The 14,678-nt window shown below is 25.0% G+C and overlaps 3 protein-coding genes across 3 annotated transcripts; 2 read left to right on the top strand and 1 right to left on the bottom strand.

The window, feature by feature from the left end:
• Window positions 1-1,818: 1,818 nt before the first annotated feature.
• On the top strand, window positions 1,819-2,670 carry OCT59_019124 (uncharacterized protein; the record flags this gene model as incomplete). The annotated part of the gene is made up of 1 exon (XM_066135815.1): window positions 1,819-2,670. The coding sequence occupies one exon, from the start codon at window positions 1,819-1,821 to the stop codon at window positions 2,668-2,670; it is 852 nt and encodes a 283-aa protein (XP_066005071.1).
• A 4,804-nt stretch (window positions 2,671-7,474) lies between these two features.
• Window positions 7,475-8,155, bottom strand: OCT59_019123 (uncharacterized protein; the record flags this gene model as incomplete). The annotated part of the gene is made up of 5 exons (XM_066135814.1): window positions 7,475-7,493; window positions 7,563-7,594; window positions 7,734-7,759; window positions 7,829-7,949; window positions 8,126-8,155. 5 exons carry the CDS (start codon window positions 8,153-8,155, stop codon window positions 7,475-7,477), a joined length of 228 nt encoding a protein of 75 aa, XP_066005070.1.
• A 2,079-nt stretch (window positions 8,156-10,234) lies between these two features.
• OCT59_019122 (uncharacterized protein) lies at window positions 10,235-12,355 on the top strand (the record flags this gene model as incomplete). The annotated part of the gene is made up of 1 exon (XM_066135813.1): window positions 10,235-12,355. One exon carries the CDS (start codon window positions 10,235-10,237, stop codon window positions 12,353-12,355), a length of 2,121 nt encoding a protein of 706 aa, XP_066005069.1.
• Between the last annotated feature and the right edge of the window lie 2,323 nt (window positions 12,356-14,678).

The raw sequence follows: 14,678 nt of genomic DNA, 5'->3' as shown, positions 1-14,678 counted from the left end.
TCGTTTAAAATCGCGCGTCAGCCGCGTCACCGAAAAATTAGATCACGTGATAATAATCAATAATACATCATCACGCGTGCGGACAGACATACTTTGCATTACAATGTGTCTAACCGTTAATGTCCTCCGACAATGAAGTGCGTTTTTGTATCTTATTTAATTTATTTTATTTGGGTGTTTAATGGTATTAAATTATTTTATTTTAAATTTATTAAAATATAGTTTAAAATACATTGGAAAATTTCTAATGAAGCTAGATTAGCATTTTATGGATTAACTAAATATCCAGAAACTAAAGAATTTATGATGATTATACAATTTGCTGATAAAGTAAATTTGAGAAGTATTCCTTCAAATAACTTGAACAATATTATGTGGAGTAATAAAATTAATTATTTAGCTGGTATGCTCATAGACTTACAAGATTTTCATAATTAGGATATTGTCATAAAGATTTTCATAGTGGGAATATTTTACGAACTGCTGCTTATATTTCAGACTTTGGTTTATATGAACCAGCAAACGAACAAAAATCAGATGATAAAGTAGCATATCTGTATATGGGGTTATGTCATATATTGCACCAGAAGTCTTAAACGGAAAACCATATACATCATCATCCGATATTTTAGTGTAGGTGTAATTATGGCTGAATTATCATCAGGAAAACCACCTTTTTACAACAAAAAACATGATTTAAGTTTATCATTAGCCATATGTAATGGACTCAGACCAGAATTTGGAAAGGAACTCCTGAATTTTATAAAAAATTAGCTCATAAATGTAACTGAAGAATTAAGAAATAAATTTAATTTTTGGTATGATTCTACTAAACTAAGGTAATTATGATAAAGTAGAAAAATTGGTTATAAAGGAAAAGAAATTAAAGCAGCATTTGAAGAAGCTGATAAAGAAATATTAAACATCTCAACTTCGTATGAAAATAATTCTGATGCTGTACAGTATATACCAATAGAGCGTTTACATTTAGCAATTTATTACCAAAACCTGTTAATTCATCCATTATTACTTCATATGTTAACAATGAAGGTATCTTTTATTTTTAAAATTCTTATTTTTACTTAAATAATTATTAACTTTATTGTTTCAATAGTTTGTGACTCCCAATTAATTGCAATTAAGAGGTATTATAAATATTGACGATGAAAGTAAGGTTGATAATTTAGTGAAAATATTATTTATTTATAAGCTATAGTATAACAGTATAATTGGTAGGTCAATTCCTTGTAATCTTATGATAAAGTCAAGTGACTTAAAAACTTTTAAATAAATATATATATATATATTAACAAGAGTCCATTATTCATGGGGAGCTGTGAAATTTATAATAAGAACTAAGAAATAGTATTTGTTTATTTTTGTTTTCTAAATACAGTAGTTGGAACTGTTCTGTCAGTCGTTTTATAAATAAAATAATGGCTATTAAAGCCATACATAAAAGTTGTACTAATTTAGCTTTCAATTTTAGATTTGACATGAACTTTGCATATATTATTATGAAAATTTTTTTGGTTTTAAAATGATTACGAGCAATTAAAAGTAGGCTTTATTATAAAATTATTAAAATTATTATTAGTTTGTAATTTGTATTTACCTTTTACTAATTCGTTATATCGAATTCTTAATATTTTGTTGTAAGAATGTCGATACACCTACTATATCTACTAACTGTTTCTTTGTTGGATAAAAAAACCGCATTTAACTAGGAAATGATAACCATTGTAAATCAAGAACGAAGAATATTAAATAATAAAAATCTTGTGGAATATAATAGTTCTTTATTTAGGAATTGAGTGAATGAAAATTAGTAAATCACAACAAAATCTCAAAAATATTTCATTTGAAAATGTTAGTTTAAATGATTTTTTATCTTTAGAAAATAATATGAATCTTCCAATTTCATTATTTACAAATTCTAATTGTTTGAATACTTTAAACAAAATTATATTTTTTGATACTGATTTTAAAAATGTGGAATTAAAAGCGATTGAATCATTAAATGTTTTAGAATCAATTCATATTCTTTATTGTATTAATTTAAATTCTGATTTCATTCAACAAATCATAAGTTTTACTAAACCATTTAAATTGAAATCATTATTTATGAAAACAAAAATTCAAATTAGATTATTAGAATCATTATTACAAAAATCTTGTGATTACTTAGAAAATATTGGATTTAAATTATCAATGTATAAGTCGGGACAACTTGAGCCAATTATAAATCAATGTACAAAGATTAGATATTTTGAATTACGTAGAACTAATAATCAAATGTCTTTCCCTGCTTTAAATTTAATTAAAAATTTTGGAAAAACTCTTAATTACCTTTCTATAGAATTTTGTAGATATAGTCATGTATCAAGTAATGATATTAGACTTACTAGTTCAAATATATTTTTAAAATTAGGAGAAATTCTTCCTTCTAGATTAGAATATTTAAGTTTGAGTCTCATGATTAATCCAAGAGATTTTAATACTTTTTTATTTAAAATTCGAAATATTATTATTAAAAAATTATTAATCGAAAATTTGATGAAAGAAGGTGATTTAATGCCTTATATAAAGGAACATGTTATGAAAGAGAAAAGAGTAAGATATTTGGCTATTAATGGAGGTGTTTCTGAAAATGATATAAAGGAATTTTAATCTTATAATATTAAAATTGTGAATTTTGATGATTTTTATATTCGAGCTTATGGATTTGTAAACGAAATGCATTAGTTTTATCAATAGTTTATTACAAGTTGTAAAATGTGAATTATTTATAATAAATAAAGAAAGTTAATTTTTAATTGCTATAAATAAGTTTTTTTTGACATCATATCACTACTATGAAATATATTAGTCATACCATCCGCAACTATAGTGTACGGTATTTGGTATTTCATATAATCTAACAGATTTTATTCCTAGCTTCATGATGTTTTATGTAATAGCGTAATATTTAATTGTATTATTTAACGAAATTTAGTCAAATATTATAACCAGTCCTTCCAGATAAGAAATTTAGCCAATCTCTAAAAGATGGTTGCAAGTCATTGTTTTACTACAAAACCATTATAAGAATATAATTAATATTTTAGTAATAGTTGACATGTGTGCGTCAGATTGATATCTGACGTGCCACCAGCCGCCACTTGTATCACATGATATAGTCCATAGTAAAAATGATATTCTATAAGTAAACTTGTATATCACAATGAATTATACACATTAATCATGAGCTTGAATCTATAGATTAGAGTTACACATTTCTAATAAAGAATTTACCAATGACAAGTGACGCATGTCGGAATCAATCTACGCCTGATGCAAATTGACACCTGAGGTGTTTTACGATGCACCAGCAGTTTCCATGAAAATTTAATGAATTTGAGTTCAACATCTATTTCAATGTTATTATTACGCACATAACCTGAATATTCCTTTTTTGTTATATGATGGAATTTTTACCGTTAATGATGGAAATCCACTACTGTAACTTTCAATAAAAGAAAAAGGACAATGATATTTAACATTTATTAGACTAGTAGTATATTTTTAAAAAGAGTTTATGTTTAAAGGGAAGTTAGGACTATAAAATGTGAAATATATGAAATGTGATTTATTTTGAACTTGTTCATTTCTAATGAAATCATGACATTCGAATTTATAATAAACCATAATTGAGTTAATTATGCAAATTTTTTAGTATCTTAATTTTATCATACCTTCAGAATTGTTATATGTTGTGAAACATTTTTTTTATTAAACTTAGCATTTATCAAAAAAACGTTTTCAAATAAATTTACGTTGCGCAAAACATAATATGGCGCAGTAATCGTAAATCAAACTTTTACATTTTATTGAATAACTCGGCAACCAATAATTGTGTTATTAATTATATTAATGTTATACTTTAAAAATTCGGGTAAGATTTTTAGAATCTCATAAACTTAAATACGAATTACAAAATTAATTAAATTTAAAAAGACAAAGTAACCTTGGCCAATCAAATTGCTAATACCAAAAATAGGATCAACAAATTTCATACCAAATCTACTCTGATCAGTAAATTAAATCCCAAATTTATATTTGTTTTTTTTCATTTAACTAGAAATTGCGTTTTGCGGGGGACTTCGTCCCCCATTGTTTAATTTTGTGTATTGAAATGTCGATATCAAATCAAGTTGCATTTTACTGGCGTTTATAAAATGCTCTAACAGAAAAAATTTAATTTTTTTTTTTTTTTGATTCAAATTATTTAATGATAAGTGACAACTAACATTATCATATTTATTAAAAGCATTTATTAAAAGTATTTACAAAAAAAAAATAATAATTTACTGTATGCTAATAATTAAAATTCCACCTTTACTAAAAATTTACATGTTGTTAATGGTTTGGATATTGGTTCCAGTTGGTTCGATTCCAACAGACAACAAATAAAGATAAGAAATTCCATAGAAGCTAAAGTCCTATAAAAATCGTGCATTATTTATAAAAGATCTACTATTGGGATTCAGGTGCCGATTTCCCTACAAAAAAAAAAGTAACATTAAAAATAATAAAAATAAAGTTTTTTTTAAAGTTTTGAATCAAAACTTACTTATGGTATCCAAATCGGAGTCAATTTCCTTAAAAGAAAATTCTGGAGCATTCTTTGAATCTCACAGATCCAAAGATATCGCAGCTGAAACCTACAAAATAAAGAAAGAGTCAAATTAAAAAACAATTTTTATTAAGAAGTTTTGAAGTATTTGCTTCAAAACTTACCATTTCAATGCCCAAAGATATCACAGCCGATACCTACAAAATAAAAAAAATAAATAAAATTATAAATTTTTCTGAAAGTTTGAAAAAAACGAAACTTTGAAACTCACTGACCCAAAGTTTAAGGAGATATTGCAGTCGAAACCTACAGAATAAAAGAAAATTTTAAAAAATAATTTTTATTAAAAAAGTTTTGAAAAGAAAATGAAACTTACCGATCCAAAGCCCAATGAGATGTCGCAGCCATTACCTATAAAATAGAATAAAATAAAATAAAATTAAAAATCTTTTTTAAAGTTTCAAAAAGAAAGCAAAACTTCAATACTCACCTATCCAAAGCCCAAGGATATTACAACCGATAACTACAAAATAAAAAAACAAATAAATAAAATTAAAAAAAATTTTTAAAGTTTTGAAAAGAAAACAAAACTTTGAAATTTACCTTTAAATCAAACGCATAAGAACTGGAAGCCGAAATCTACAAAAATAGAAGAAAAAAAAAATTAAAATAAATTAATTTATCTTAAAAAAAGTTTCAGCTCTTTTGCTCTGAAACTCACCTATATATCAAACACCCAGAAACAAAAAAGCCGAAACCTACAAAATAGAAGAAAAAAAAATTAAATAAATAATTTATTTTAAAAAAAGTTTTGGTTCTTTCACTCCAAAACTCACCTATATATCAAACGTCCAAGAACTGAAAGCTGAAACCTACAAAATAAAAAAAAAACAAGTAAATTAAAAAAAATATTTTTAAAAAAGTTTCAAAGTTTTCACTTCGAAACTCACCAATATCAAATGCCCAAGAACTGAAAGCCGAAATCTACAAAATAGAAGAAAAAAAAATCAAAATTAATTTATTTTAATAAAAATTTCAGCTCTTTCACTCCGATACTCACCTATATATCTAAACCAAAAGCTGAAATCTACAAAATAAAAAAAAGTAAGTAAATTAAAAAACTTTTTTAAAAAAACTTTCGAAGTTTTTGCTTTGAAACTCACTGAAAGCCAAAATCTATAAAATAGAAGAAAAAAAAATTAAAATAATTTATTTTAAAAAAAGTTTCAGCTCGTTCGCTTTGAAACTTACTTATATATCAAACTTCCAAGAACCGAAAGCCAAAACCTACAAAATAGAAGAAAAAAAAAATTAAAATTAATTTATTTTAATAAAAATTTTGGCTCTTTCACTCCAAAACTCACCTATATATCAAACATCCAAGAACCGAAAGCTGAAATCTACAAAATAGAAGAAAAAAAAAATTAAAATAAATTAATTTATTTTAAAAAAAGTTTTGGCTTTTTCGCTTCGAAACTCACCAATAACAAACGTCCAAGAACCGAAAGTCGAAACCTACAAAATAAAAAAAAAATAAGTAAATTAAAAAATTTTTTTTTTAAAAAATTTCAAAGGTTTCGCTTCGAAATTCACCTATATCAAACACCCAAAAACTGATAGCCGAAATCTACAAAATAGAAGAAAAAAAAATCAAAATAAATAATTTATTTTAAAAAAAGTTTTGGCTCTTTCGTTCTGAAACTCACTTATATATTTAACACCAGGAACCAAAAGCTGAAATCTACAAAATAGAAGAAAAAAAAAATTAAAAATTAATTTATTTTAAAAAAAGTTTTGGCTTTTTCGCTTCGAAACTCACCAATAACAAACGTCCAAGAACCAAAAGTCAAAACCTACAAAATAGAAGAAAAAAAAAATTAAAAATTAATTTATTTTAATAAAAATTTTGGCTCTTTCACTCCAAAACTCACCTATATATCAAACATCCAAGAACCGAAAGCTGAAATCTACAAAATAGAAGAAAAAAAAATTAAAATAAATTAATTTATTTTAAAAAAAGTTTTGGCTTTTTCGCTTCAAAACTCACCAATAACAAACGTCCAAGAACCAAAAGTCGAAACTTACAAAATAAAAAAAAATAAGTAAATTAAAAAATTTTTTTTTAAAAAAATTTCAAAGGTTTCGCTTTAAAACTCACCAATATCAAACGCCCAAAAACTGATAGCCGAAATCTACAAAATAGAAGAAAAAAAAATCAAAATAAATAATTTATTTTAAAAAAAGTTTCAGCTCTTTCACTCTGAAACTCACCTATATATTTAACACCAAGAACCGAAAGCTGAACCTACAAAATAGAAGAAAAAAAAAATCAAAATAAATAATTTATTTTTAAAAAGTTTTGAAGGTTTCGCTTCAAAACTCACCAATATCAAATGCCCAATAACTGATAGCTGAAATCTACAAAATAGAAGAAAAAAAAAATTAATATAAATAATTTATTTTAAAATAGTTTTGGCTCTTTCACTCCAAAACTCACCTATATATTCAACACCAGGAACTGAAAGCCGAACCTACAAAATAGAAGAAAAAAAAATCAAAATAAATAATTTATTTTAAAAAAGTTTTGGCTCTTTTGCTTCGAAACTCACCTATATATTCAACACCTAAGAACCAAAAGCCAAAAATAGAAGAAAAAAATTTAAAAAAATTTGATTTTTTTTTTAAAAAAAAGCTTCGATTCTTTCACTCTGAAACTCATCTATATACTTAACACCCAAGAACCAAAAGCCAAGATTTACAAAATAGAGAAAATAGAGGAAAAAAAAATTAAAAAAAAATTTTTTTTTTAAAAAAAAGGTTCAATTCTTTCGTTCTAAAACTCACCTATATACTCAAAGTTCAAAAACTAAAAGCTGAACTTACAAAATAAATAAAAAATATAAGTAAATTAAAAAAAATTTTTTTAAGTTCCGAAGTCAAAACTTACCCATCTAACGTCCAAGAACTAGAAGCCGAAACCTACAAAGTAAAAGAAAAAAAAATTAAATAATTTTTTAAAAAAATTTCATAGTTATCATCTATATATTCAATGCTTAGGAACCGGAAGCCAAAACAATTAAAAATAATTTTTTTTTGAAGCTTTCATCTCAAAACTCACCCATATATCCAACGCGGAGCCAAAATCTACAAAATAGAAGAAAAAAAAATTAAAAAAAAAATATTTTTTTTTAAAAGTTTCAAATCGAAACTTACCTATTGGAGATCTGGTATCCAAATCGGAACCAATTTCTCTACAAAAATAAAGAAAAACATCATTTTTTTTTAAAAGTTTCAAATTTTGAAACTTATTGAGATTCCAATATCCAGTTGATTTCTTTACAAAAAAAGAAAAAAACGTTAATGTTTTTATTTTTAAAAAGTTTATATAATTTTTATTAGAGTCAAATACCCTACAAAAAAATAAAAAAATTAAAAAATTAATTTTTTCTAGAAATTTCTCTAATAAAAAATACTAAGTTTCGTAACAAAGTAAACTATTACAAAACTCACCTTTCCACCTATCCAAACTTGTCTGAACATAACAAAATAAAAGGAAATATTAATAAAAATGTTTCCTTCCAAGAAAAAATTTGTTTTTTTTTTTTAGTAAAACGAAAAAAAAGGGAATTAAATAATGATAAGTATTGTAATTGGATAATGATAATCAAAAAAAATGATGTTTCTTTCTAAAAAAAGAAAGAAAAATGATTTTTTTTAAAAAAATCCAAGATCTATTTATGACGCAATATTTTTTTATCCAACCAATTTTTTTTTCCTGCAAAAAAAAAAAGATGTAACACAATATTTTGGGGGTTTTTTTTTAGCTTAGAAAAAAAAATATTCGTAGCTTTATTTCTTTGAAGATCATCTAAATCAAATTTGATGTGAAATCCTATTATTTGATGACTAAATTAAACATGCAATGAAAGTGGCACAGGAATGCTTAATTTGTAATTTTATTCTAATGATATCAAAAGAAGCAATTTGGTAAAAGCAATATTTTTTGCTATTTAGCGTCTATAGCTATAGCTATATAGCAATAGCAATAGCAATAGCAATAGCAATAGCAATAGCAATAGCAATAGCAATAGCAATTGCTATTGCTATATAGCTATAAAACATAGCTATATAAAATTGAACAATTAAAGTTCACGTTGTGCATTTCCGAAACTATGAAAAAATGTATGAAGATTGCATAACAAATTCCATATTGAGCGAAAAAGTGAATAAATATGGAAGATGATTGTCAGAAATTTATCATCCAAAAGCATACTATCGCTAAATATTATAATATGCTGGATTAAAAAACAACATTTTGGTAAAGAGCAGTTTATTGACAAAACGCGTAAATCAAAAAATAAGAAATACTTTAATCTACAAAGTCTTCAAAATCATATTTATTTTGGGGGTAATACAATAGATTACTATAATATTGTTGATTACGGTAGTGTTTCGTAGTATTATTTTTATTATCTTTGATGTTGTAGTAGTAATTAAAGGAGTTGTGGTGAGTTTTTATATAACATTACCGAAGTCCATACGAATAGTAGTAGTTATGCGGATAGTTTAGTGAACCTATTTGGGTGAGCAGGATGGTAGATAGTTCTTTTGAACATAAAATCTTAAGTCCCTAATAATATTATAGTATTAGTTCGATCGTGTTCTTTACTAAATGTTATATAATGTAGATCTTTTCCTTTTTTGTAATTTTTCTTATTTCTAAATAAAGTCGACTTCGTTAAAAAAAAAAAAAATATTATAATATGCTGGAGTGAACTTCTTCTTCTTTGTATTCAAGACCATTTTTACTGCGGAATTTTTAAAGGAAAAAGTTCAATTTTAAGAGTAAGTTTATTAATTCGTAATCCATGTACCAATCGGACCACCCCTTAAATCTGCATTTCCAATATAGGAATATCCACCAATTTTTAATCGAATAAATTGAAATTTTTAATGAAAAAACTTTGACATTTGCTTTATTTTATCAAAGTATCAAAAATAACTCTTAAAAAAGTCAAACTTTCACCAATAAACTTTAAATTTCTTCAAATCGTAATTTGTGTAACCATCGACACAAAACCGAAAATTTTTTTCACTTAATAATTTGAAAATAAATGCTTTAAATATGTTTAGAACTAATATTTTAAGATAAAATTACCATTTTTAAATTCCTAAAGATTGATTTATAAAAGTTTCATATAGGCATTAAAAATGGGAAAATGGATTATTGTTAGTTAACCTTAAAATAGGAAATATTTTTACATTTATTATATCATTTTTTTTTTAATATTCTATTAATATATGTCCAAAGTATATATGTGTGAATTTTGAGACTTCTTGCTAGTACTTTTATTAGAAAAAAAATGATAAATAATTTTTACTAAAATTTCGCTAATTGATGATATTTAAAAGCAATTTGCAAAATTTTGAGTTTTGAAATACTTAAATTTATATTTTTACAAAATAGATTTAATCTCTAAGTTTTTTTTAAAAAAAAAATTTAATTGGTTTGGCTAAAAATTGACCGACTTTACTTTTTTTGGAAGTGGAGATTTGATTTTGCCGATCACTAGGTCCGATTCATTCGTGGATTGGCAATTAAGTTTTAACTTGTTCGAGATGTCAGGGTCGCAACCTAGGGTCCACGCCACTCGGTCAAGTACAAGACAGCAACAAGATAAAGAAGTTAACAAACCAGGACAACAGCAAACTCTTCAAGACTCGATACATAAACCAGTCTTCAATATCAATCCTATTATTCAGGTTTGGCAACCTGCAAGTTCTCGTAAAACTAAAAGAAAAGATAAAGAAAAACAAGTTGAACAAAAACAACAGAAAAAACAACCTCGTTTGTCTTTTAGGCAACATGAATCTACTGAAAAAACTACTGATGATATGGATATTAGTCAAGATACTTTTGCTTCTTCATCTGAAAGCGGTGGCGCAGCAAAATCCAATACAGATAATCAAGTAACACCAGAAAATCTAGATGCACCAATTGATGGTGAAAAAAATGATGAAATGATCGTCGACAATGGAAAAATTGATAATCAAACAGATGATCAATCTTTTAATAAGGATAATCAGAAAAATGGTGATACTAATGACATAATTAGTGATAATCATTCAGAAATTTTTAATAAGGCTAAACCTATTTTAGTTAAAATCAAAAAAGATTCTATTCCAGGAAACAATATTATTCAAAAAAAGTTTAATTTGAGAAAACAACTAGCTGGAATTAATGTTACCCTGGCCGGGGGAGTTATCTTGAATAAGAAAGAACCCGAATTTATCATTTTACCAATCATGAAAAATGATTATGATAAAATTATTAATCTAGAAATTGATATTATTGATGATGAACAGTCACATGAAAATGGTGAAGATGCAAAGTCGAGTACTAATAGTAAGGTTAAGGAAATAATAAAATTTACACCATATCAAAAAACTAAAAAAGTTTTTACTGAAGAAGAAATTAAAGATAGAAATTGTAGAACGATTAAAGTTATAAATATTCCAATTGAAATTCCTAATTATCAAATTAGAGCTGTATTTAACAAATATGGTGAAATAGAAGAAAATGGCTTTTATACCAGAATTAGAAATTTATATATTCAAGCTTTCATTACATATAAAAAAGAAGAAAGTCTACAAAAATTTTACAAAGGCATATGGTCAGAATGGATTGGAAAACATCAAGTACTTATTGTGCCAAAAATTTTGTCAGAAGATGAAATAGAAAAAAGATCAATGTATACAGTTAAATTAACTGGATTACCATGGAATTCAGTTAAATTAACTGGATTACCATGGAATTCAACTGCTTATGATATACATGAAGCTTTAGAAGTTAACAATCCTAAGTATATTTTTATACCACGTAATCCAAATAATAATAAACCATTGAATTATGCAATAGTTTATTATGAAAATGATGAAGATATAGGTATTGCAGCAGAAAGAAATATTATTTTTTATAATAAAATGCTTCATTGGGGAACTCCAGGTGAAAAATCATGCCATAGATGTGGTTCCTTTGATCATTTAATTAGTAAGTGTGATATTGAACCATCTGCTAAACCACGTGTAATGAATAGAAAGCAAAAGCTTAAGGAGTTTCGTCAAGAAAATAACAAGAAGTTTAAAAAAGGCAGTTATGCAAATGTAACAAAACAAAATTCATTTGAAAAACGTCAGCAAAGTAATAATTCAAATAATTATTCTAAATATAATAATGGAAATATTAATAGATATTGGAATAAAAATATTTCACGTGATAGAAATAATAACGTTAATGAAAAGTCACTTGATCAAGGAATTTTCACGCAAATTAAACAACTTAATGAGAATTTGAATAAATTAGCTAATGATTTCAAAAAAATCCAACAAGAAAACTATCGTATTAAATCTGAATTTTATAAATATAAAGAAAACAAGTCTACAACAAGTTCAGGAAAAAATATTAAAGTCAATCAAGATAGAAGTACAATCGCCTTACAAAATGAGAATAACAAAAGATCAAGAGTTGATAATGAACAACTTGAAGCCTCAGGATCTTCAGATATAGAAAATAGTTTAAACAAACAAAATAACGAAATTAATAGATTCGGTGATGCTTTATCAACTATGAGTAAAAATATCTCAAAAATTATGGAATATTTTACTTCTGACAATAATAATGACGTTAATAATTTTCAAGGGGATAAAATTATTGACAATAATGAATCCCATGAGGATTAAATACCCCTTTAAATATTATTTTTAATGATGAACAATAAAAAAACACATTCTTTTAAGAAAAAACATTATAATAATCCTTCCCCTGTTAATCAAAAATCACGTTCAAATTTAAATAATCAACAAATTTATCGTCCGAAAACACGTCAACGACTCAATTTATCAGATATAATTAAAATAGCTTCATTGAATATTAAAGGTATAACTGATGTTAAAAAACAATTCTTAATTGATATATTAGGTGAATATAATATAACTATTTTGGGTCTATCAGAAACTAATATATCAAACAAAATGGCAAAACATTCTTTTAATTTTTATAGAAATAATTATGTTACTTATTTTGCAAATGAGGAAACTAATTATAGGGGAAATGGTGTAGGTCTTATTATTAAGAAAAATTATGCACGGCATATAGTCAATTATAATAGCTTCAAAGGAAGAATTATATATGTTGATTTTATTTTTAGTGGAAATAAAAAAATGAGAATCATTAATTATTATGGAAAATCTGGACGAGTTACTTTAGACAATTTTAATCAAGAAGTTAAAATTTATTTTGATAAAATCAAAGAATTGGTTAGAGAAAGTAAAGCACAAAATGCAGAAATTATTCTTCTTGGTGATTTTAATCTTCATTATGAAAAATATCTGGATGATAAAAATAATAATCGTAAAATGAAAAAAGAACATAAACTTTTTGAATGGATTGAAGATGAACAAAATTTTTATGATCCTTTCTATATCATGTTCGATAATTTATCACAACATTCCTTAAATACTTTCTATCCTTTTAATACAAATCAAAATCCTTCTAGAATAGATTACATTTGGGTAACAGAAAATTTATTTTCAGAAACACAAGAATGCAAAATTGTTAATACAACAACAATTAATACTGATCATAGAATGTTAGTGTATTCAATATGGTCAGAAGATTTGATTGGAAATATTGCTAATATCAAACGGAAGGAAGGATTTAAAGAAGTTTATAAGTATGATAAAATGGATGGAGAGCAATGGGAATTATTTCAGAATGATCTTAATAAATACATTTCAAATTCAGAAATTTTAAAATTTAATTTTAACGATAAAAATAATATTAATCATATATGGGATAAGATCAAAAAAGGTCTTGTTCAAGCTAGTAAAAATTGTATTCCAATAGAAAAAATCAAATTAACTAAAAGTCAAGTCAACCCAATGAAAATATCTAATGCATATAAAGTAATGAAATTTTTAATAAATTTCAGACGTTCAATTAAAGATTCAAGAAAAAGAAATCATGTGATCAGAAATTGGATTACATATAGAAAAAAATTATTGGAAATTGGAAGAGAAAAAAGTGATTATTGTTGGAATAAAATTCCTAAGGATGATAAAAGTGTCAAGGAAATTTTTGAAGAAATAAAAAATTTATATCAAATTTATTTAATCCTATATAATCATGATCTTTTACAATTCAAAGAAGAAAAAATTAAACTAGCAATTGACCAACGCTGTGAAGATTTATTAGAAAATCAAAAATGTATGATTAATAGTGTAATGGAACGTGAAATTAAATCCATTGTATTAGACAGAGTTCTAATTAAAGAAAATAATGAAGATAAATTAATCACTGATGAAGAAAAAATAAAAGATATTGTAAATGATCATTTTCAAAATATTGCAGGATCAACAAACCAACCTAAGATTTTATCAGAATATTGGGCAAAATTTTATTTTCCTCAAGATGAAATTAATGATAAAATTTATAAAGATTTGATGGTAGAGCCTACAAATGATGAATTGAATGAAGCTTTAAATAAATTATCAAATAATAAAGCTTCTGGACCTACGGGTATTAGTAATGAAATGTTGAAACACACATCTCCAGAATTTAAAGAAATTATTAGAAAATTAATTATTTTAATTTTTAATAATCAAGAGATACCATTAGAATGGAAATATGCTAATGTTTATCCTATACCGAAACCAAAGCCATGGGGTTGTCAACTAGTTAATACACGCCCAATAACTTTGTTGGAAATGGCTAAGAAATTAATGGTATCAATAATGAATGCAAGATTATCAACAATTCTTCAGAAAAACAAAATTCTTAAAGGTTTACAATTTGCTGGATTGCCTTTCAGTTCAACTTTTGAACCATTAAGGATTATTAATGAAATAATTCAAGATGCTAATGAGAATGATAAGGAACTGTGGATTTTATCATTAGACATGTCAAAAGCATATGATCGTGTTAATATTTTTATGTTAGAAAAAGCTATGCAACGTCTTAAAATACCAAGTTCTTTTATTAATTTAACAAAAGAGTTATTTTTAG

The sequence above is a fragment of the Rhizophagus irregularis genome, chromosome 28 (genome assembly GCF_026210795.1).
Source record: "Rhizophagus irregularis chromosome 28, complete sequence".
In the NCBI taxonomy this organism is placed as follows: Eukaryota; Fungi; Glomeromycota; class Glomeromycetes; order Glomerales; family Glomeraceae; genus Rhizophagus; species Rhizophagus irregularis.
This window is presented reverse-complemented; position numbering and strand designations above follow the sequence as displayed.